The 25,778-nt window shown below is 34.7% G+C and overlaps 1 protein-coding gene and 1 pseudogene across 5 annotated transcripts in view; one reads left to right on the top strand and one right to left on the bottom strand.

Moving 5' to 3' along the window:
- ATRX (ATRX chromatin remodeler) overlaps positions 1-25,778 on the top strand; it is a 294,269-nt gene that overhangs the window by 245,452 nt on the left and 23,039 nt on the right. For all 5 annotated transcript variants that reach the window (XM_032840596.1, XM_032840595.1, XM_032840594.1 and 2 more), the window contains 2 exons: positions 18,653-18,830; positions 20,097-20,291. In XM_032840596.1, the coding sequence (XP_032696487.1) occupies positions 18,653-18,830; positions 20,097-20,291 (373 nt within the window). The remainder of the gene's footprint in view (positions 1-18,652; positions 18,831-20,096; positions 20,292-25,778) is intronic.
- Positions 6,815-7,906, bottom strand: LOC116856892 (annotated as a pseudogene).

Here is a 25,778-nt window from a genome sequence, read left to right as displayed (position 1 = left end):
TGTGTGTATGTCTGTGTCTGTGTCTCTATATATGTATGTATTTATATAATAGATTTGATGGGTTACTATTGAGTAGCTAAACCTGTTGAGATTAAATCTATAAATTTTAGAGATCATATTTGTCTATATTTTGTTTTCTCATGACTCAATAATTGTCAGGAAATAGAATAAATGTTTTTATGGTAAAGCAGTTGAGAAGACACTTTAAGGTAAACTTTAAAGATAATGACCATTTCTAATGTTGTTTTGTGAGACCAGGAAGTTTTTTTTTTTTCAACAGCCTTAGGTCCCTGGTTAGCTTTAATACTGTTTTTTTTAAACTTTTTATTTAAAAATAATTATAGATTCACAGGAACTTGTAAAGATTGTACAAAGCGGTCCTGTGAACACTTCATGTAATTTTCCTTTATATACCTATAATTTCAAAACCAAGAAATTGACACAAGTTCAGAGTATATAGCTCTTTTTTTTAACACATATGTAGAGACTCCTGTAACAACCCTGAAATCAGGTACATAAATATTCTATCACCACAGAGATTGCTCTCCTACCACCCTTTTATAGTTATAACCTTCCTTTCCACCAACTTCACTACTATCCCTAACTCCTGGCAATAACTAATTTGTTTTCCATGTTTATGATTTTGTCACATCAAGACTGATAGAAATGCTATCATACTACATGTGATCTTTTTTTTTATTCAGCATAATACCCTTTATTCCCATCCAAATTGTCCTGTAAATCAATAGTTCATTCCTTTTTTTTTTTTTTTACAAAGTAGTATTCTATGGTATGGATACACAGTTTTGTTTAAGACAAACTGTACATCTATTGCAGGACATTTTGGTTGTTTCCAGGTTTGACTATTACAAATAAAGCTGCTGCTGGGGGGAAGTGCCCAGGTGGCTTGGTCATTTAAGCATCCAGCTCTTGATTTCAGCTCAGGTCATGATCTCAGGGTCCTAGGATCAAGCCCCACAGTGGGCTCCCCGCTCAGCAGAAAGTCTGCTTATCCAGCTCTCCTCATGTCCCTCCCCCTGCCTGCTTGCTTGCTTGCTCTCCCAAATAAATAAATCTTTAAAAAAAAAGCTGCTGTGAATGTTGTGTACAGGTTTAGTGTAGACCCACAATTTCATTTTTCTAGTATAAATGCTCCGGAGTACAATACCTAGGTTGCATTGTAAGCGACTGGTGTTTTAACTGCGGAGCTGTTTTCCAGAATGGCTGAACTTTTTTTTTTTTTTATAGTGCCACCAGTAAAGTGTGAAAGATCAACTTTTTCTGCATCCTCACCAGCATTTGGTGTTAGCACTATTTTTTATTTTGGTTGTACAGATGGGTGTGTAGTGGTAACTCATTCTGTCTTAAATTGTATTTCCCTGATGTCTGGTTATATTGAACAGTCTTCCCATATGTTTATCTGCTATCTGTATATCCTCTTTAGTGAAACGTTTCAGTCTTTTGCCCATTTTGTTAAGTTTTGGAAATTCTTTATGTGATTTAGATATGAAGCATTTGTCACATATGTGGTTTGCCAGTATTTTCTGCCAGTCTACAGCATGTCTTTTCATCCCCTCCACAAGGTTGTTCACAGAGCAAAAGGTTTTAGTTTCGATGAAGTCTAATTTTAGGTATCCTGTTTTTGGTGTCAAATCTGTGAATTCTTCCACAAGCCCTAGCTCATACAGATTTTCTCCTGTGCTTTAGTTTTATAGTTCTACATGTTACAATTTGTATTTTATGTTTAAGTCTGAGATGCATTTTGAGGTAATTTTTGTATAAAATGTGAGGTTTGGGTCAAGTTCACTTTTTTCTTTTTCTTGTTTTTTGCTTACAGATATCCATTTGCTCTAGCATCATTTGTTTAAAAAAAAAAAGCCATCCTTCCTCCACCAAATTGCTCTTGCACTTCTGTGAAAAATCAGTTTATTTCTTGGTTCACTGTTCTGTTACATTGATCTGTATGTCTGTCCTTCTGTCATTGCCACATATTCTTGAATATTTTAGCTGTTAGAGTAAGCTTTAATGACAGGTTGAATGATATCTCCTACTTTATAATACTTTTTCCAAATTGTTTTAGCTAGCCTATTATCTGTGCCTTCATATATAGATTTTAGAATCTTCATATATCTACAAATATCTTGCAAGGCTTGTAATAGGAATTGCATTAAATGTCTTACCATTTGGGAAGAACTAATACTTTTACTATATTGAGCCTCCTGTGAACATATTTTTTTCTATTCATATGGATCTTTTATTTCTTTCATCAGTGTTGAGAGTTTTCAGTAATAAGTCCTGTATTTGTTTTGTTAGGTTTACACCTAGATATTTTATTTTTCTGAATGACTATATATGATATCATATTTTTAATTTTTTTTAAAGATTTTATTCATTTATTTGACAGGCAGAGACCACTAATAGGCAGAGAGGCTGGCAGAGAGAGGAAGGGAAGCAGGCTTCCCGCTGAGCAGAGAGTCTGATGCGGGACTCAGTCCCAGGACCCTGGGATCATGACCTGAGCTGAGGCAGAGGCTTTAACCCACTGAGCCACCCAGGCGCCCCTCATATTTTTAATTTTTAATTTTAACTGTATATGATATCATATTTTTAATTTTTCTGAATGTATATGATATCATATTTTTAATTTTTAATTTTGCATGTTCATTGCTAGTATGAAGAGATGGAATTGACTTTTGTATTGATCTTGTTACCTGTGATCTTGCTGAACTCATTTGTTCTAGGAGCTTATTTCATAGATTCTCTGAGATGTTACTAGACCGTTATGTCATCTGCAAGTAAGGATAGTTTTACTCTTTCTGCCTTTCTGATTTTTATGCTGGCATTTATTTCCTTTTCTTGCCATATTGCACTGGCCACATTTAATATGTTAAGTAGCAATGAGAGTGAACATTTTTGCATTCTTGCTATTAAGAGCATTCAGTGTTGATTAACTATGCTGTTAGCTATATAATTTTTTAGATATTCTTTATCAATTGTAAGAAGTTCCCGTCTGTTCCTAGTTTGATGAGAGTTTTTATTTGAATGGGTATTTAATTTTGTTAGTGCTTTTTCTGTCTTATTTAATAAGTTTTCTTCCTTAGCCTGTTACATGCTATATTATGTAGATTGATTTTCAAATATTGAACCAGCCTTGCATCCCTGGAATAAACCCCTTTTGGTCATGGTGTATAATTCTTTTTGTATATTATGAATTAAATTGTGAATGCTTTGTTGAGGGATATTTATGAGATAATTGGTTTGTATCCATTTTTTTATATTGTCTTTATCTGATTTTGATATCAGGATAGGGTTGACCTCATAAAATGAATTGAATTTTCTAAAAGAGATGTAGAATTTGTGTTGATTAATGTTAAATTTTTGGTAGAATTTTCCAGTGAAACTTTGTAGCTTTGAAATTTTTGAAGAATTTTTAAATCACTAATTCAGTTTCCTTAATAGTTATAGGATCATTTAAATTATTTCATATTGAATGAATTCTGGTAGTTTGTGCCTTTTGAGGAATTGGTTCATTTCAACTAAATTTCCAACTTATGTATAGAATTGTTCATAGCATTCCCTTATTGCTGTTTTGATATCTGCAGGGTCTGTAGTAATAGCCTTTCTTTCATTGATGCCATTGGTAATTTGTGTATTTGCTTTTTTGACAAAATTTTGCTGGAGGTTTATCATTTGATTTATTTTCTCTACTTTTTTTCTGTTTTCAGTTTCATCTTGCTTTGACTTTATTTTGCTCATTTTTTTCTTGACTTTCTTGAGGTAGATCTTTGGATTACTAATTTAAGACTTTTCCTTTTTTCTAATGTAAGTATTTAGTACTATAAATTTCCCTCTCACCACTGCTTTAGCTGGGTCATATAAATTTTGACAAGTTATATTTTCATTTCCATTCAGTTTAGTGTTATTTTTTTCCTTGGAGACTTCTTTTTGACTCATAGCTAGAAAGTATCTTTAATTTCGACATATTTGGAGATTTGCATTATTTTGCTGTTATTCCAGTCTGATTCAGTTCTGTGCAGAGAATGTTTTCTGTATGATTTCAGTTCCTTTAAATTTGTTGTTTTGTTATATGGCTGAAGATAGGGTGTATCTTGGTATATTGTATATTAGCCCTTGAAAGAATGTATATTTTGCTGTTGTTGTGTGTTGTGTTCTATAAATCGGGACCATATCTTATTTGATGGGGTTATGTTCTTCTTTATCCTTGCTAATTTTTGTCTAGTTGGGTTATTGATTTTTGAGAGAGGAAGGTTGAAGCCTCCAACTATAATTGTATACTTGTTTCTCCTTTCAGTTTTGCTTCTTGTATTTTCAGTTTTGTTGTTTGGTGTATACACATTCAGGGTTGCTGTGTCCCTCTCTATCTCTTGTTAAGTTCTTTGCTCTGAAACCTACTTTCTTTCTTACTAATAAAGCCCCTCCTACTTTATTTTGATTGTCATTTATATGGTATATCCTTTTTCATCCTTTTACTTTCAACCTACCTATTTCATTATATTTGAAGTGAGCTTCTTGTAGACAGCATATGGTTGGGTCATTTTTTTTTTTTACCCATTCTGTTGGTCTCTTTTAAATGGTGTATATAGACCATTTAGATTTTTTAATTGAAGCATATTTGATGTATAACATTACATTAGTTTCAGGTGTATAACTACTTACATTTAATGTAGGGTTTCTGGCTGCCATTTTATTTTTTGTTCAGTTTGCTCTCTTTTTTTCTAATTTCTTAATCTGCCCTTTCTGTGGGTTACTTTTACCTTTTATGAAATTATATTTTTATTCATCTGTAGCATTTTGTCTGTCTTCCTATAACTTTCATAGTTGTTGCTGTAAGTATTATATGGATATAATTTAATATAGTCAACTGATGTCATCAGTTTACCATTTTGATTGAAGTGTAGAAACCTTATGCTCTTATATCTCTTTCCCTTCCCCATTTATAATGTAATTATTTTGAGTATTTTTCTCTACATAAATGGATTACCAGATGGTATAATAATTTTTTCTTGAATTATTAAACATAATTTAGAAAAAATTGAAGAAAAATCTTCCTTATTCACTCATTTTTTTGTACTTTATATTGTTTCCTCCAAATGTTTCAGTATTTCTTCTTTTATCATTTCTATTCTTTTTTAGAGAAATTGCTTTAGTCATTCTTTTGGGGCAGGTCTGCTAGCAACAGATTTTCTGAGTACCTTCATATGAGAATTTCTTGATTTTCCCTTCATTTTTGAAGAGTATTTTAGGTGGGTATAGAATTATGGGTTGGCAGTTTTTTCAGTACTTGAAAAATGTCATGCCACTTGCTTCAGGATTTCATAATTTCTTATGAAAAACATGCTTTTATTATTGAGTTTGGCTTATTATTGAGTTTATTGAATTTCACATATAAGTGATACCATGCAGTATTTATCTTTCTCACTTAGCATAATGTGCTCAAGGTATATTCATGTTGCCACATATGGCAGGATGTCCTTTTATCTCATGGCTGAATACCATCCCATTGTATATATATATACCACATCTTTTTTTATCCTTTCATCTGTTCGTGGGCCCTTAGGTTGTTTTCATATCTTGACTATTGTGGATAATGCTGCAGTAAACATGGGAGGGGATATATCTCTTTGACATATTATTTTCATTTCTTTTATTTAAATGCCCAGAAGTGAAATTGCTCAATCATATGGTAGATCTATTTTTAATATTTTGAGGGAACTCCATATTGTTTTTTCATAGTGGCTAAACCAATAAATGAATGTAGACTACAGTATTTTATTATACTCATTAAAAATCCTAAGAGACTAGAAATTATTCCAACAAGTAAAAAGGAATAATAATTATTTAACATGATGGAGGTGCTAATTGTTGCTACAGTGGCAATCATATTATGGTATATAAATGTATCAAACTAACATGTTGTATACCTTAATTTTATACAATATTTCATGTTAAATATATCTTAATTTTTATTTTTTTTTTCAAAGAATTTAACTTTTATTTGAAAGGAGACTACTTTTCCTCACATGTATCTTCTAAGGACTCTATACTATACAATAATAGCCTGCTTAACCATTGTCCCCATACAAAAATTTCTAACGGCAAAGTATACAATTGCTCTAAGTAATAAATAATAGTCCTTCACTGATTAAGGGAATACTTAAATTTCAGTAAATTCAACACAAAAATCACACTTTAAGTCTTCACAGATGTAATTTAAATGCAACATGTTTTGTAGGAGTCCACAAGCTTTCATCTCTTAAAAAAATGATGTAATTTTTAGGGTTCAAAAATTTCGTTCTTCAAAAGAAATGAACAAGTGTTTTCTTCTATAGCTTCAAACTTTCTACATTCAACTATTTGACTGCTCCATGCCACCCCAGACAAACTAGACATGACTAAACTACTTTATGTGTTACTACCTTCCCCAAAAGAAAGTTAAAAAAGGAGTTCGTCGTAAATGGAGGTCTCTAGTATAATGTCTAATACAATACCTAACACAAAAGAAGCTTTAAAAAGATAATTTCTTTCCTCATTTGATTAGCCTGGAGTTAATTTTCTGTAAAAGCAAGGGGAAGCAAAAAAAGAAAGGAAAAGGAAAAAAGAAAGAAAAAGAAAAAAAAGGAAAAAAATCGTTTACAAAGTGTAACACTGGGGGTTCCTTTTTTTACTTAAGATGTTTAACTAAAAATAAAATTATATCTTTAAGAGTATACTAAAAGGGATGGAAACAGCAATACAACTGACAAAGTGTAGATGGCGAATAAACTGAAGATCTTTTTAATGGGTTCTTTTTTTAAGAAGTAAGAAGGATTAGAAGCTTGGGGAAATCCAGAATTAAACAAAAAACAAACCCAAAACCCAAAACCAAACCAAAACAAACAAAAAACCCAAAAGCAAACCAAACCAACACACACACACACACACACACACACACACACACACCCACAGAAAAAGAAAAATATGTCCTCATCTGCAACCATTCTGTGTATCAATAGCATCTTGGGCTGTAGGAACGAGATCTTGATCATGATCTGTACCGACTATAGTAAGGAGAAGGTGATCTTCTTCTGTACCGGTAATCATAGTCTTCATATCTGTCATATCCACGATCATATCCTCTATCATAGTAAGAATCTCAATACCTGCCACCTCCTCCACCTCCACCAGCACCTCCACCACTGCCACCGCCACTATGAGTTGGTCTGCCCATGTAGATGCCAGGTGTAGGTGTGTGCGCTCTCTTGGTAATAGAATAATCCACTTGAATTCTTTTACCGTCCAACTCCATTCCATTTGCCCTTTCCATAGCCTCCTTTGAGTCATCTATTCTTTCAAAATAAACAAAAGCAAATCCTTGTGACTGACCAGTTCGCTGATCATAAACCACATTGACACCACTCAATGGTCCATATCGAGAAAATACTTCACCAAGATCTCTCTCTGTTGTGTATAAACTGAGGCCAAACACTCCAAGACAAGTGTTGGGATCTGGATTTGCCCTGCTGCCTCTATGTCTTCTCCGTTAGACATTAGAGAATGACTTTGGCTTCTTCGATACCAGTATTCTGGTGTGTATGACCTACTTCGAGATCATCTCCTATGAGAGTGAGAATGGGATCTGGATCGAGTGTAATGTCTATGAGAATGCCTCCTTGACCTCGACCTGGATTTTGATCTTGATCGAGAATGGGATTCTGAGTGTTTGGAAACCCTTGAGGGACTACGAGGCCCTGACCTGCTCGCCGATTTTACATGAGCAGGAGTTCCCATTGGAGATTTTTGACTGAGAGCGAGACTCTCTGCCCTCGAAGTTGTTCTCCTCTATATCACTCATGTCGGCCAGGTGCTCCCCAGAACTAAATAAGAGACAAGTCTCAGCTTGAGGGCTGATGGCCTAATCAACTACTGACTGGACTGTGGGGAGGAGGAAAGAGTCGGCAACAACGGCCGCTCCACTCCACTCCCGCTTGTTCGCAGGCTCCAGCAAACTGGCGTCAGCCCCACCAGAAAACCTTCTGGCCTCCCCTATATCTTAATTTTTTTAAAAAAAAACCTTCTGTTTTTCAAATCATTTTTCTTTCCTGTCAGTAGTTCCTGTTTCTTGGTTCTTTCAAGATGTTTTTGTCTTAGTTTCGGAAGTTTGACTGTGGTGTGTCTTGGCATTAATTTCTTTGGGTTTGTCCTGTTTATGGTTCTTTCAACTTCTTGAATCTGTAAGTTTGTGTTTTTTCTAAATTTTGGTAATTTTCAGCCATTATTTCTTTCAAGTACTATTATAAAATTCTTTTTTTTTCCTCCTCTCTTTTTAGGACTCCCAAAGACAAGAATGTTAAATCTTTTATTATATTTTTATAGGTCCCTCAGCCTATGTTTGGTTTTTCTGGGTTTTTAAAATTTGATTTCTACCTGTTTTTTTAGATTGGGTCATTTCTATTGGTCTGTTTCAAAGTTCCTGAATCTCTGTTTTTTATATACTACTGTTTAGTCCATCTGTTTAGTTTTTTATTTTATTTTTCAGTTCTGAAATTTCTGTTTGGTTCTTCTTTATGTCTTTTATTTCTCCTTTGAGGCTTTCTGCTTTTTTCCATTTGTCTCAGGTATGTTATTAATTGCTTAATGAAGCATTTTCATAAATGTAGCTACTTTTTCCATCCTTGTCAGACAGTTCTAACATGTATGTCATTTCAGTGTTGGTGTCTGCTAATTGTCTTTTCTCATTTAAGTTGAGATTTTATTGGTTCTTGTTATGACAGAGATCTATTTTAACTGGACATTTTATTATGTCACGAAACTGGATCTTACTTAAATCTTTTATAGCAGGTCTCACATGTTCTGTTGGAAAATGAGGTGCCCCACCTAATTTACTGTCAGTTGAGAGTGGGAGTTCAATCTACCCACTAGGTTTCTGCCAATCCTGTCCTGGCTGGGAGGGTTAGGACTGCCTATTCACAGCCTCTTTCTGACTGGCCTCCAGTGATACTACAGGGGTATCTCATTACTGTTTGAGTTGTGGTATAATTCCCAACTCTCCACTAGACCTCCTTAGATACTACCCTGGTAGGGAGGGAGAGGGTTTTTCTTGTAACTGCTGGATGAAGATGGATGTCTGGTTTCCTTACATGGTCTTTACCGACACTCCTGGGTTGAGGGGAAGACTGTTAACTCAGTCTTCTCTGACACCACTCTGGCAATGCCTTGTTACAACTAGGTGAGCATAGCAGTCTGAACGCCCCACTTAGCCTTTAGTGACAAGGGTGGAAGTGCACCACATTTTTCTGTACTGTTTGACTAGAATTGAGTGGTGTTTTTTAAAGTTTTCTGTCTTTCCAGGGTGCCCCTTTTTTGGTCCTTTGGCTAGTGAGAGCAGGATTTTCCTGGGAGATTTTTTTGGCAACATCCACTGGCATTTCCAGGTTGCTGGGTTCTTTAGCACTCATTCTGTGATGTATGAGACAAAAAGAAAGCCTATGGAACTCAGTGCCATGTTGTTCCTCAGGACTCAAGGTCCCTAGCCAGTCTGTCTCCTCCTCACTTTTCAGAAACTATTTATGATTGTTTTATATATAATGTCCTGGGTCTTTAGCTTTACTTCTTGTGAGGAATAGGGAACAGTATGTCTACTCCCATCTTCCTAGAAGTGGAAGTCCAAAGATTCAACTTTTTAAAGATTATTCTGTCATTTGGCAAACATATATATGTGTTTCTGTTGTGTATGTGCCCAGAATTGAGATTGCTTAGTGATAAATAATGTGTACACATTCAGCTTTAGTTTATATTGCCAAAACATTTTTCCACAATGGTTGTACCAATTTGCACTCCCCTAGTAGCATATGGATGTTTCAGTTCTCTCTCATCATCACTTGACAGTGTCTGTTTTTTTTTTTTAAGTTGTTGTGACAGATATGTATTGGTAAGATTTAATAGTCTTCTTTTTAATATTTTATTTATTTATTCGAGAGAGAGAGCGAGAGGGAGAAGCAGTCCCCACTGAGCAGGGAGCCCAACATGGGGTTCAGTCCCAGGACCCTGAGATCATGACCTGAGCCAAAGGCAGCCACTTAACTGACTGAGCCACCCAGGTGCCCCAAGACTTAATAGTCTTAGTCTGTACTTCCCTGATAACTAACTCCAAATGGTTTGTAGATTTAAATGTGGAAGCTAAAACAAAAGTTTAGAAGGAAACAGCAAAGAATATTTTCCTAATCTTGCTTTAAGAAAACTCGTAAGGGTACCTGGGTAGCTCAGTCAGTTAGGTGTCCAACTCTTGATTTTGGCTCAGTCATGATTTCAGGGTCATGAGATTGAGCCCTGCTTTGGGCTCCTTGCTCAGTGGGGCGTCTGCTTGAGAATCTCTTTCTCTCTACCTCTGCCCCTTCCCCCCTTAAATGCTTGCTGTCTCTCTCTTAAAAAAAAAAAAGAAAAAAGAAAACTTTCATAAACAGGACACACAAAGTACTAACCATAAAAGGAAATATAGGTAAGTTGAACTTCATTAAAATTAACAATTTCTTGTCATCAAAGGAATTTCATATTGAAAATGAAAAGGCAAGGGGTGCCTGGGTGACTCAGTTAAATGTCTGACTCTTGATTTCAGCTCAGGTCATGATCTTAGGGTCATGGAATTGAACCCTGAGTCAGGCTTCACACTCAGCGTAGAGTCTGCTTGTCCCTCTCCCTCTGCTCCTCCTCCCCAGCTCTCTCTCTCTTACTTTCTCTCTCTCGCACTGTCTTGCTCTCTCCTCTCAAATAAATAAATAAAATTTTTTTAAAAGAATTAAAATGTAAGCCACAAAGTAGGAGAATCTGTTTTCTCATTTTTAAAGATAATATGGAAAAACACAAAGACAATAAATGTTGTTCCCTATAATTCAGTAGACCAGATATAACTATGGTTAGAGTTTCTATGCTTATATAGACATACTTTTTGGGGGGGGGGTTGAGTTTGTTTTCATTTTTTTATTGAAGTATAATTAACATACAGTGTTCGACTAGTTTCAGGTACAGAATATAATTCAGTAATTTCATGCATTAGTCAGTGCGTATCAAAATAAGCATACTCTTGATTCCCTTCATCTGTTTCATCCCTCCCCTACCCAGTTCCCCTTGGCAGCAATCAGTTTGTTCTCTGTATTTGAGAATCTGGTTTTTTGTCTCTTTTTTGTTTGTTCATTTTTTTCTTAAATTCCACAAATATCATATGATGTGGTATCATACGGTATTTGTCTTTCTCTTTCTAACTTACTTCACTTAGCAGGTCCATCCCAGGTCCATCCATGTTGTCTCAAGTGGCACAATCTTGTTTTTTTATGGCTGAGTAATATTCCATTGTGTGTGTGTGGCACACACATACACCCATCTTCTTTATCCATTCATTTATCATTGGGCACTTGGGTTGCTTCCATATCTTGGCAATTGTAAATAATACTGCTGTAAATAAACATAGGGGTGCATATATCTTTTTGCAGTAGTGTTTTCATTTTCATTGGGTAAATACCCAGTAGTGGAATTATTAAATCATATAGTAATTCTATTTTTAATTTTTTGAGGAGCCTCCATACAGTTTTCCACAGTGGCTATATCAATTTGCATCCCCACCAATAATGCATGAGGGTTCTTTTTTCTCTCCATCCTCACTAACACTTGTTATTTCTTGTGTTTTTTGATTTTAGCCATTCTGACAGGTATGAGATGATACCTCATTGTGGTTTTGATTTGCATTTCCTTGTTGGTTAATGATGTTGAGCATCTTTTCATGTGTCTGTTGGTCATCTGTATGTCTTATTTGGAAAAAGTTCTATTCAAATTCTCTGACCTTTTATTAATAGAATTATTTGGGTTTTTTGATGTTGAGTTGTATAAGTTCTTTATATATTTTGAATATTAACTCCTTACTGGATATGTCATTTGTCATATGTCTCTAGGAGAAGCTATTCTTAATACATAGATCCAAAAAGGACTCTTACTCAGAAAATACAAAGAATTCTTAAAAATAAGTAGGATAAACCAGACATTCCCATAAAAAGATGAGAAAAGAACTTCAAAAGGACTTTACAAAAGACGGTATGCATGTGGCCAATAAACATACAAAAAGGTGCTCATATTTATTAATCATCAGAGAAATGCAAGTTAAAAACATTTTTGACAAAGGTGCAGAAGTATTTCAGTGAAGGGAGGATAGTCTCTTCAACAAATGGAATTGAAACAATTGGATATTCATAGACTAAAACGAACCTTGACCTAACCCTAACCCCCATTAAAAATTTGAGTCAAAATGGGTCATAAATCTGAATGTGAAACATTATACTTACTAAGAAATCATAGAAGAAAATCTTCAGAAGCTAATTTAGGTAAAAAGTTTCTAGTCATGACACCAAAGGGATAAAATCCATTAAAGAAAAAAGTCAATAATTGTCCAATCAAAATTAAAAACTTTGGTCTATAAATGACCCTGTTAAGGAAATACAAACCACAGGCTTAGGGAGAAAATATTTGCAAATAGCATATCTAATAAAGGACTCATGTTCAGAATATATAAAAATCCTTTAAATGTAACAGTAAGAAAACAAATAACAATTTTCACCTAGAAAATGGACCAGGGACTTAAACTGACATTTCATTTAAGAGGATCTATGCATGGCAAATGAAAAGATGTTCATCACTAGTCAACAGGGAAATGTAAACAGAAATCACAACTGGATAGAAAGTTCACGTCTGTCAGAATGGCTAAAATAAAAGATAGTGATACTACCAAATGCTGGTAAGGACACAGAGAAACTGGATTTCTCCCACAGTGCTGGTGAAAATATAAAATGGCACAGCTGCTCTTCCTGGGAAACAATTGGGTGTTTAAAAAAAAAAAAAAAGAAAGAAACGAACATATTTTTACCATACAACCCTGCAGTCACAGTTTTGGAAATCTATGCCAGATAAATGAAAACTTATTTTCACATAGAAACCTATACACAGGGGCACCTGGGTGGCTCAGTGGGTTAAAACCTCTGCCTTCGGCTCGGGTCATGATCCCGGGCTCCTGGGATCGAGCCCCTCATCGGGCTCTCTGCTCAGCAGGGAGCCTACTTCCCCCTCTCTCTCTCTGCCTGCCTCTCTGCCTAATTGTGATCTCTCTGTGTCAAATAAATAAATAAAATCTTCAAAAAAAAAAAAAGAAACCTATACACAGGTGTTTGTAGCAGCTGTATTTATAGTAGTCAAAAACTGGAAATAATCCAAGTGTCCTGAAACATGTGAATGGATAAACAAATTATATTGTAGCTATATATTAAAATAGTTCTCAGCAACAGAAAGGAATGAACTATTGATACTGATCCAGAGAACTTGGATGAATCTCAAGAGCATTATGGTGAGTGAAAAATTCCACTTTTAAAAGGTTACATACGATATAATTCCTTTCATATGGCATTCTTGATATGACACAATTATAGTTGCTAGAAATTAGGGGTGGTGGGGGAAGGTGTAAATAGTGAGGGATAACACAAAAGAGGTTTTTTTTTTTTTGTGGTGATGGAGCAGTTTTGTGCCCGTGGTTGCATGAGTCTACATACATGATAAATTTTGTGGAGTTTTACACAAATGAAAAAACACCTGTAAAAACTGGTGAAATTAAATGACCCTGAGTTCACAGTATTGTACCAACATCAATTTCCTGGTTTTGACAATGTATTCTAGTTATGTAAGTTAGTGCCATTATGGAGAGCTGAATGAGGGGTACACTGGAACTCTCTATACTACTGTTACAAAGTCTTGTGAATCTTAAGCTATTATTTTTAAAGTTTACAATAATGACAGGTAATACCATGAGTTATCAAGGATCTGGAACAACTGGAACTCTCACACACTGCTGGTGGGAAGGTAAATTGGAATAACCACTTTGGGGAACTACTTGTTCGGCTTTAACAATGCTATATACATACCCTATGACCCAGCAGTTTTACTCTTAGGTATATACCTAATAGAAATGCTTACATGTCTTTACCAAAACACATGCCCAGAGGGTTTATAGCAGCATTATTCAAATAGTTCGTATTTTAATTGTGTTTGAGTGTATATTTTAGTACTGATGTTTAGTATTAGGAAAATCTAAAAATATTCTAATTAGCTTAACTCAGTATGGATTTATATATTCTGTATTGAATAATATTAGAGGTTAAATAGTTGTAAAATAATTCTGAGTACTTACTTACTTGACTTTGTTTCTTTTTTTCTTTTGGGCACAAAATTAAACAGTTTTGCTTCCCACTTAGGTGCTTTTAAAAACCAGAATATGTCATTGATCACATCAATAACGTGTAAATCAGTACCTCCATTATTGTAAATTAAACTGATTTTTTAAATTTTATTTATTTATTTGACAGAGAGAGAGATCACAAGTAGGCAGAGCAGCAGGCAAAGAAAGAGGGTAAAGCAGGCTCCCTGCTGAGCAGAGAGCCCAGTGTGGGGCTCAGTCCCAGGACCCTGAGATCATGACCTGAGCCGAAGGCAGAGACTTAACCCACTGAGCCACCCAGGTGCCCCTAGACTGCTTATTTTTATATGTTTTTTTGTCTTATAGTTGCACTCCTTTAGGGCAATGAGTGGGTATTTTTTCATCTTTTGTATTAGCAGTCCAATTCAGTACTTGGGATGTATAGCAATTTGATAAACATGCTTATTAAGCCCATTCAACTACCAAAGAATTTTGAAGTTCTCTACAGGGTTTCCTGGTGTGTGTGTGTGTGTGTGTGTGTGTGTGTGTGTGTAACCTACATATTTTAGGCCATTCTGTATGCTTGATCCTTTTACTGGTGTGGAATAGATATAAATAACTGGAATAATTGTGGTGCCCCAGTTGTCCATAATCCCTTAAATATGTCCATTAATTAAACAAAGCACAGTTTGTTCCCTGTAGTAATGCAGAGAAATGTAAAGAAAATAAGTATCATAATTTCATTGACCAAAGAGAACTGTTAACATTTTATGTATGTATATGTTTTGTTTTTTAGTGCAGTTGCAGTTATACTTAATAATGTTCTATATCCTGCTTTTTTTCACATAATATTGTAGGTTTTTATTGGTAATGTAACTCATTGAATAGGCAGAGTGTAATCTAGTCCTTTGTGTTGTACGTATTCTTTATTTTCAACCTTATGATCTTATCTATAACTGTGAATGAATATATTTTCTTGTTAATTTCTGTAGCCTATATTCTTTTATATGTGGTAACTCCAAGTAAATATAAAACATGAATTTAGCACCTGTGTTTATTTTCTGCAGGATTTTACTTAATTGTAAACTCTCTCCTGCTATTTAAATTTTGAGCGTCTTTGCATTTTAGTATATAATACTATATATGTAGTCAGTATGGCATTTTAGTTATTTATTTCCCTTCATGAAATTACAGAAAGTAAGGCTTGGTGTATAAAGGCATTTTGAGAGTGTGCTATATTTGAGGGGTTTTCTCACTCCTAAGTTGGCCAACAGTAAACAAATAATATAGTCATCCAGTGGAATATTATTTAGCTACCAAGCATGGTGTTTACCAAGATATTTGAGGAAATGCTCATAATATAAACTATATACACAGATATCATATCTATGGAAAACCAAAAATATATACATTTAGGAAAAAGAAACCTTGAGAAATATACCATAACTTGAAAGGAGTTTGTTTCTGGGGAATGGAACTGAGTAGGTTTTTTTCTTTAGATTTGTTTATGTTTTTTAAAAATGTTACATAAAATCTTTTTAAATTGGTTTTATTTATATTAAAGTAATATATTAACATATTTTTAAAAAATAGTTCTATAAGGCTTGAGATCAAAACCAGTCCCTTGACCAACCCCTTCCTACACATGGTACATATGACTTGCTCCAGGTAACAGGTTTCAGCTCTTGGCAGTTCTGCTGGTATTTATTTTCATATATCCTTTCTAAAATCTAAGATGGGAATTTACCCATATGCACATGCATGCTTTTCCTTATTTATTTTCCCAAAATATTTTTTGTAATATTTGCAATATTATAATTATTTGTAATGTTGTAATATTTGGAGTGTTTGCTTTATTGTGATTATGTAAATATTCACACACAAGCCATTTACAATACTAAGATTACTTTTCCCTTTTTCATGCACATGTTCATTTTCGTTCAATTAATGGTTTCTGTTTTAACATTGCTTAGTTTTCTATGAACCTGTCAACTAATTCATTCCCACATTCCCAGAAATTTAAATTCTTGTGTTACAGCACAGCATGTAATCTATTAGTTTCGTTCTTTTTTTAAATTTATTGTTTAGGTTTTTATTTAAATTCTAGTTATTTAACATTTAGTGTAATTTAGGTTTCAGGAGTAGAAATTAGTAATTCATCACTTACATATAACACCCAGTGCTCATCACAAGTGCCCTCCTTAATACCCACGTCCCCTCCAGCTGCCCTCACTTTGTTCTCTACAGTTCAGAGTCTCTTACGGTTTGCCTCCCTCTCTGTTTTCCCCTATGTTCATCTGTTTTGTTTCCTTAATTCCAAAAATGAGTGAAATCATATGCTATTTGTCTTTTTCTGACTTATTTTGCTTAGCATAATACACTCTAGTTCCATCCACATCATGGCAAATGGTAAGATTTCATTCTTTTTGATGGCAGAATAATATTCCACTGTGTGTGTGTGTGTGTGTGTGTGTGTGTGTGCGCGTGCGCGCGCGTGCGCGCGCACGCGCACACGCGCACACCACATCTTTTTTATCCATTCATTAGTCATGGGCTCTTTCCATATTTTGGCTATTGTGGGCATTGCTGTTATAAACATTAGGAGTGCATGTGCGCCTTTGAATCAGTATTTTTATATCCTTTGGCTAAGTAACTAGTAGTGTAATTGCTGGGTAGTTCTATTTTTAACATCTTGAGGGACCTCCATACTGTTTTCCAAAGTGGCTGTACCAGCTTGCATTCCCACCAACAGTGTAAGAGAATTCCCCGTTCTCTGCATGCTCGCCAACACCTGTCATTCCCTGTGTTATTAATTTTAGTCATTCTGACCTGTATGAGGTAGTATCTCATTGTGATTTTGATTTGTATTTCCCTGATGATGAGTGGCGTTGAACATCTTTTCATATGTCTGTTAGCTATTTGTATGTCTTCTTTGGAAAAGTGTTTTTTCATGTCTTCTGCCCATTTCTTAACTGGGTTGTTTGTTTTTTGGTTATTGAGTTTGTTAAGTTCTTTATAGATTTTGGATACTAACCCTTTTATCAGTTATGTCGTTTGCAAATATCTTCTCCCATTCTGTGGGCTGCCTTTTAGTTTTGTTGTTTCTTTCACTGTGCAGAAGATTTTTACCTTGATGAAGTTCCAGTAGTTCATGTTTGCTTTTTCTCCCTTGGCTTAGGAGATGTATCTTGTAAGAAGTTGCTGTGGCTATTGTCAGAGAGGTTGCTGCCTGTGTTCTTCTCTAGGATTTTGATGGACTCCTGTCTCACATTTAGGTCTTTCATCCATTTTGAATTTATTTTTGTGTGTGGTGGAAGAAAGTGGTCCTTTCATTCTTCTGCATGTGGCTGTCCAATTTCCCAACACCGTTTGTTGAGGAGATTGCCTTTTTTCCACTGGGAATTCTTTTCCTGCTTTGTCAAAGATTAGTTGACCATAGAGTTGAGGGTCCTTTTCTAGATTTTCTAGTCTGTTCCATTGATAAATGTGTCTGTTTATATGCCAGTACCATACTGTCTTGATCACTACAGATTTGTCATATAGCTTGAAGTCTGGAATTATGATACCTCCAGCTTTACTTTTCATTTTCAAGATTGCCTGGCTATTCGCAGTGTTTTGTGGTTTCATACGTATTTTAGGATTGTTCTAGCTCTGTGAAAAATACTTTCATGATTGCATTAAATGTGTAGATTGGTTTTCATAGTTTAGATATTTTAATAATATTTGTTCTTCCTATCCATGAGTATGGAATGTTTATCCATTTCTTTGTGTCCTCTTCAATTTCTTTAATAAGTGTTCTATAGTTCTTAGAGTACAGATCTTTTACCTCTTTGATTAGGTTTATTCCTAGATATCTTACAGTTTTTGGTATTTCTTCTTCTTCTTTTTTTTAACACATCCTTCCTGGAGCCCTCTTTCTTCTTGCTTCGATTTTAACTACTTTAGTGTCTTGCATCTGTCTAACCTCTCCCTATGTTTATTACATATTCTCTCTGTATGTCATTACACTATATTACAATTGCCTTTCACTCACCCCTACTACAGTTAGGCCCTTGTGCACTGTCCTTTATTTTGATGTATTTAGTTATTGCTCATAACAGTACTGAACACAGTATGAACTTTGGAGTTAAACATGGATTTTTGACATTTACTGATCTGTATATACCTTGAATACTCTGTAAACATGTGCTTTCCATATATATCTTTATTCCTAAATCAGACTCTCGTTTTCCAGCAGTAGGATTCTTCCTGTACATATAAATCATCAACCTGACTCCTTAGACATGTCTTGTTTTCTTCAGTAAGTGAGAATTGAATTCTTTGAACTCCTAATTGTTCAAAAAACCACCTTAGGATTAAAAAGTCATATCATAATTAAAATATCTATGGAGCACTTATTACTAAAGCATTTATGCATGTTTTTATTTTCAGAGGACGATTGTTTATCATTTCCACCAAAGCAGGATCTCTTGGAATTAATTTGGTAGCTGCTAATCGAGTGATTATATTTGATGCTTCTTGGAATCCATCTTATGACATCCAGAGTATATTCCGAGTGTATCGCTTTGGACAGACTAAACCTGTGTATGTATATAGGTTCTTAGCTCAGGTAGGTTTACAGTTTGTATTTTCTTTTTTCATAGTGAAAGCTTGGATGAAATTGATGATGTTTTTAGAGTGCCAAACATGTATGCATTATAGAGAAGCAAATGAATTTGAAAACATCAACCCTAATCCTATACATAAAGCAGCAGAGGTCAATTTTGGCTTCTTAGGATTTTCTTTTTTGTAGTTCATCCATGTCTATAATGTCAGCTTTCTCAGATTGAGATGGATTTGCATGGGTAAACAGATTTAGAATTTTCTTGCTTGTTCAGGAAAGTTAAACATTTATAGTTCTTTTACTTAGCATACATAGAAAAGCAAATAAGTTAATCTGATTTGCTTATAGATGTAAAGGTCAAATGATCATTGTCTTGAGTGGCTACCAGATACTCTCTTAATTTGAAGAACATGGGTAAGTAGGAAGAAAAAGTTAACTTATAATGACAAAAAAATCATTACAGAGAATATTAAATACCTTCTAGGAAAATAATATTAAAGTCATTTCCTTTAAATATAAACTCAGATATTAAAAAACAAACTGAAATTTAAGAAAAACGAGTAAAATCAAAGAGGTGGATGCAGTATAAGGTAATACAGGTTTATAGAATCAAGTTGCCTTTTTACTGTTACACATGTTTTGGGAACAGATGCGATTCTCTCCACCTGCCTCCAAATCTGGGCTTCTAAACCAGAGACTGAGTTATATTGGTAGATCAGTCCTCACTCTTTTGATCTTCTGTGGTACTTAATATAATTGGCAAACTGCAGTGTAACCCCTTTCCTGTCATTTAAATTAAAAGCTCCTTTACATTCTGGCTTAAAATGATATATATGTAGTAGATAAGGCATTTCATTTGTTAATTTTCTATCCTGAAATGATAGAAAGTAAGCCTTGATAGGAAGGTTTTTTATAGTAATTATTGAGCGCTTATATTCCACTGAGAAGGAACTAAACTGCTTTCTTGAATTACTATTTTTATAACCCTCTAAAATGTCATTTCATGTACTTCTTTATTTCTGTCACCTTGGTATCTAACTACTTTTCTACTTCCACTAAGTACAGAAATATGTAAAGCAAAACTTGAATGTATATTGGTCAGATAATACAGGATGATTATCAGTAATGTACTTTTCTTTTTTCTTAAGGTAAACTATGGTGAACAGATGAAATCGCTCATGAATTAAGCAGCATTGCTAATTAAACTTGCTCTGTGGGAGTATATCACTATGAAGTTTTGCTATTTATATATTATTCCTTCTTTTTACAAAGGGAACCATGGAAGATAAGATTTATGATCGGCAAGTAACTAAGCAGTCACTGTCTTTTCGAGTTGTTGATCAGCAGCAGGTTGAGCGTCATTTTACCATGAATGAGCTTACTGAACTTTATACTTTTGAGCCAGACTTACTAGATGACCCTAATTCAGAAAAAAAGAAGAAGAGGGATACTCCCATGTTGCCAAAGGTAAACATCTTTAGATTATTAGCTTTAAAAAAAAATAAAACCTACCGTTGACCAAAGATACTTTACTATTATGGTGAAAGTTAGTCATTTAACTAAGGCTGTATTTCAGAATGTTTCAAAAAAGAATAAAATCGTATTTCAATAAGAGGGTGCTTAGTCAGTTCTCCACATAAAACTGCAAAAAGATACTGTAATCTGAAATGTGTATTTTATGCCAAGTAAAAATTTCAGCCCTTTGGGAACAAAGTTGCTGAAAAAAAGAAACCGTAAAGGAAATAGTATGTTTCTCTTTTAATAATCTCCACTAGAGGGCATATATAATTTTAATATTTCTATATGAAATTGAAATATATCTTCCTTAACATTCTTTGCTGTCATATAGCAGTTAGGAATCAATAAATAAAAGTGTCTCTTGATATTTTTCACTGTCACAAAGCGAGTAAGACTTTCACACTTGGAAAAGGATGCTTTTAGAGGTAATCTTGTCAAGCCCTTATATTTTATGTAAGTGGGGAAACCTAGGGTCAGAGATATTCATTGACTTGCCCATGGTTTCCAGCTAATACGTGGCAGAGCCAGGAGTAGTATCTACATCTGTCTTCTGGTCCATTGTTCTTGGATTTTAAAAAAGACATTATTTAGATTAGTATAGAAATTTATTATGATGGTAGATATCATTTTGACCCTTTTGAACATAAGAGAAAGCCACATGTTCTCTGGTCTAAAATAATGATCTAAATATGTTCAAACATATTCTAGTTAATCTAAAAAGCCATTTTAGGGGGAATTGTTGAGGGGTTGCTTTTCCTGTTGTCTTGGCTTCAAATTCAAGCACTTAATGTTCCATGTAGCTGAGACTTGAAAGAGCAGCTCCCCAGTTATGGTATCACTCTACCAAAGTAACTTTAGTCATTTGTTTAAAAAAGAAAAACAAAACAAAAAAACCCCCAAACCTCATAAGTATCTCAGTTCTTCATATGGTTAGACACAATTAAAGCAACAAAGGGTAGGAGTAATAAATAACTAACTAATGGTAACATGAATCAGTGATTTCTCCAGTTAACTTTTATTTTTTTTTTTTAAAGATTTTAGTTTTATTTATTTGTCAGAGAGAGAGAGGGAGAGCGAGCGAGCACAGGCAGACAGAATGGCAGGCAGAGGCAGAGGGAGAAGCAGGTTCCCTGACGAGCAAGGAGCCCGATGTGGGACTTGATCCCAGGATGCTGGGATCACGACCTGAGCCGAAGGCAGCTGCTTAACCAACTGAGCCACCCAGGCGTCCCATCTCCAGTTAACATTTAATATATGTGTCAATTCAAGTAACATGAACATTAACCATTTGGAGGTTTTTTAAAAATATCTTTTGTCTATATAAAAAATATTTTGTTTTTCTAATCAGTGAACTATTCCATTTAAAGTTTACTGATACGCAAATAATGAATCATGGAACACTAAAAAAAATAATAAAGTTTACTGATAGAGCATCTAGGAAAAAAGAGTTTTTGTGACAGTCTCTATCAAATCCCTTTGGTAATGGCTTAGGGCCACATGGGGGTTTAAATCCACTTTTTTTATGTTATATTTAAAACACTTTAAAGAATATAATTTCATTGTAATATTATGAAATATTAAACTGATAGTGAATTGACTTTCTTAATTATGTTATTATAGAATGTGAATAGGATCTTGAATAGTCTTTGGAATTTTTTCTGTATGTAAATTTGTATTCCTTTAAAAACAAACACAAATGGAATCGTATCATATATATTCTTCTATGACTTGTTCTTTTTACCTAGGTGTTTCTTGAACATCTTTCCATATTGGTACATACACTTTTTTAAAAAACAGCTACATAGTGTTCACTTGCCTTGATTTAATTCTTATATTCCCAACAGCTTTCTTACTAGTTACTTAATTCTGTATGGCAAGAACTATTCTTTAAAGGATGTGGACATTAAAAATAGTGAAATTTCCCTTCTCAATTTGAGAATGATTTTTATCTAATTAGCATCTTTCCTAAAATTATACTTAACTTTAAGCTTCAGTTTTTGTAAGAAATACATCATGCTTAGTAATATTTCTGACAGGAAGCAAACATTCCGGATGCAGTTGTTTTGAAGTTGCTCACTATATGGTAAATTTCTGATTTTAGGAATATTTGTTTACATTGATAAACATTTATTGATTATTTGCTGACTTTGAGGTATACTGTGAGGATATACTAAGAACAACAAGGCATTGTCTGTGCTTTAAAGAAGATTTTAAAAATCCAGCAGGAAAGAAATGCTATTTGTTATAGGATGTCTGGAAAGAAACCATCTGTTTTATAACTTGGTACTCTGAGTTGTTAAAGGTGTCATGCTTTTTCATTTATAGACTTTACTTACTGTGTTTTGCTTTTGGTGCTATAACCGTTTGCCTGAGAACAAAAGAAAAAGGAGGACTGAATGATATATTAACACAGAGTGCTTCAACTCTCCCACAGCTCTTCCCAAAAGGAAAATAATAGTTAACTTTTACTGATTTCTTACTGTGTTTCATATCGAATGCAAAACAGTTTGTTCAGATTATCTTCTTTAATCTAGTGGCATCTGAAAAGCTGACAATGCTGTTTTCATGTTTGAGATGAGGAAATTAAGGTTTGAAGAGGTTATGTAACTTACCCAAGTTTACCCACCTTATTAGTGGTGAAGCTGGCCTTCAAACCAAGTCTGCCCAACTTGAAAGCATGTACTCTTATCATTACTTTATTGCTCCCCAAGTAGAGATTAGACAGTTAAGTCCAAGTAGAAGAAGTAAAGCAGAGGACCCAGGATTCCTAGAGTTGAATGACATTTAGAATGCTTTATTTTAAATAAAGCTGGATTTTAAAATATAGAATTCTTTCACAGTTAATGCCATTGTGTGGTGTTAACTGTTGAGATTGTATAATATAGCCAGTTTAGCTCATAGCTTATGAAGTGGTAAATTCCTCAAATTTATAGAAAGCTTTCATTTTACAGAGGACTTACTCATACATATTTATTATCTTAGGAAACTGAAGTTTAGTTTGTGACTACCCAAGAGTACATTACTAATGTGTTAGAGCTAGAACTTGAACTTAACAGTTTTCAAACTGTATTCCAAGGAACCTCCAGTAGATTAGCAGAGGTACTCCAGGGCTACCGTGTGGCTAAGTGAGTAGTGGAAGGCCAGACAGGCAGCACTGCAAACCCCATATCCCATTTCAATCAGAGTCCCTCTCCTTTTATCTCTTTTATGCATTGGGCTGCAACATATGATTTAATTTAAACAGAGGATGTTAGTTCTTTTTTTTTTTTCTTAGTGTCTACTTTTTATTCCCATAACTTATAGTGCTTTTTATTTTTTTTTAAGATTTTACTTATTTATTTGACACACACACACACAGAGATAACAAGTAGGCAGAGAGGCAGGCAGAGGGGGTGGGGAGGAAGCAGGCTTCCTGCTGAACAGAGAGCCCGATGCAGGGCTCGGTCCCAGGACGCTGAGATCATGACCTGAGCTGAAGGCAGAGGCTTAACCCACTGAGCCACCCAGGTGCCCCTTTTAGTGCTTTTTTAAAAAGGTTTTATAACAGGGTGCTGGGGATGCCTGGGTGGCTCAGGTCATGACCCTAGGGTCCTGGGATCAAGTTCCACATCAGGCTCCTTGCTCAGCGGGGAGCCTGCTTCCCCCTCTGCCTGCTGCTCTCCCTGCTTGTGCTCGCTCGCTTGCTCTCTCTGATAAATAAATAAATATATTTTTAAAAAATGTAAAAAGCAGTATACTATACCACAGTGCCTTTCTAACTATCATAGTGACTAAGAACTGTCAGGGATCTAAAAGGAAATAAAATAGGGTATTGTATGAGATTTACCTGAAGGAAGTGATAGTGTATTTGGGGAGAGGAAGGTAGCATTATTTCAAGAAAAAGAATGAAGTGTGGATGTGTGGTACTGAATGTGTTGACCAAATAGTGTATGGTTAAAAAAATGGAGAATGGAGCATTCAGGTACAGTTTTGGTGGGAAAAAAATCAGACTGGCTAATAAAAGGTGGTTAGTATTTGATTGGATTAGAAAATAATGAGGTTTGAATGCAGCGTGAAACAATTTGGGCAAAGGGAAAGATAATGATTTAGGTACCTGACTCAAGGTATGATGAAGAGATTGGCTAGGTAAAGAGTTGAAATTGGGTGGGTGAGGTGTGGGTTAGGTGGAGCCAGCTTATGGAGAGCCATGAAAGGTAAATGGAGGCATTTGGATTTAAAATAGTATTCACTATAAGTTTATGAATGGGCTGGTTATATGATGAATGTAGGCTTTTGGAAAATTAGCCTGGTAGTAAAATGTGGGATGAGAACCTATAATAATAGGGTGCTGGTTATGGAGTGAATCAAACACTTCAAGAAAATAAATGAGAGAACTCAATAACTGATGTTAAACTGTAGCTTTCAGTAGGTAGGCAGTGAAAAATTTACCTAAATAATGAAGCTTATTCATTCATTCATTAAAAACTTTTCAGATACCTGCAAACTACTGTTTATGCTGTTACTAAGGATACATTGGTAAATAAGACTAGGTTCCTGCTCCTAAAGAGTCCAGTCAATCTACTTACTATAAGCAAGTAGATGTAATAAAAGTTATAGATCCTATAATATGAAATCTGTATAGACATCAAGGAAGTTCTTTCTTGGAAAAGTTGGAGATGGGAAGTTGATGTTAGGAGGACTTGAACTGATGTTGAAAATAGAAGTGCGTAGCAATTTGCATTGCTATGAGGGCAAAAGGTGAAGGCCCTTCAAGAGGAAGAGCAGGATAAAGAAACATGAGCATCAAACAGCAAGGTAAGTTTTAGGAGCCTTTAGTTTAAAAATAATAGAGTAAAAGGAGATAGAGTAAGGGAGAGTAGGCATGGGGAAGAGATAAGAGAAAAGACTGGAGAGACACAAGAATCAGATCATAGAAGTTAGAATTTGGACATCGTGTTACAGGCTGTTGGATCTGTTGTAATGATTTTTTTAAATTTAATTTAATTTTATTTTTTATAAACATATAATATATTTTTATCCCCAGGGGTACAGGTCTGGGAATCGCCAGGTTTACACACTTCACAGCACTCACCATAGCACATACCCTCCCCAATGTCCATAACCCCACCCACCTTGTTCTAATGATTTTAAGAAAACCGCCAACATCAAGTTTTTATTTTAGAAAAATCACTTTGGGTATCAGTGTTTAGGATGGATTGGAGAAAGGAAAATAGATGCAAAGATACCTGTTAGGATGCCTTTTTTTTTTTTTTCAGTTTATTCAGGTAACTCTTTAATTCCAAAACAATAATATAGGATGCTATTTTTAATAGCATTTTGGAGTCCAGATGAGAGAGGTATTGCAGGCCTGAAGTAAGGTGGTAGCAGTGGGGATAGAGAAGTACCAAGCACAGTGTAGGTACTCAGTGTTAACTTTGTTCCCTAGGCTTATATTTA

This window comes from Lontra canadensis, unplaced genomic scaffold (assembly GCF_010015895.1).
Source record: "Lontra canadensis isolate GAN:19392208 unplaced genomic scaffold, GSC_riverotter_1.0 scaffold114, whole genome shotgun sequence".
In the NCBI taxonomy this organism is placed as follows: domain Eukaryota; kingdom Metazoa; phylum Chordata; class Mammalia; order Carnivora; family Mustelidae; genus Lontra; species Lontra canadensis.
The sequence above is the reverse complement of the archived record's forward strand: the minus strand, read 5'-3'. Positions and strand labels throughout refer to the sequence as shown.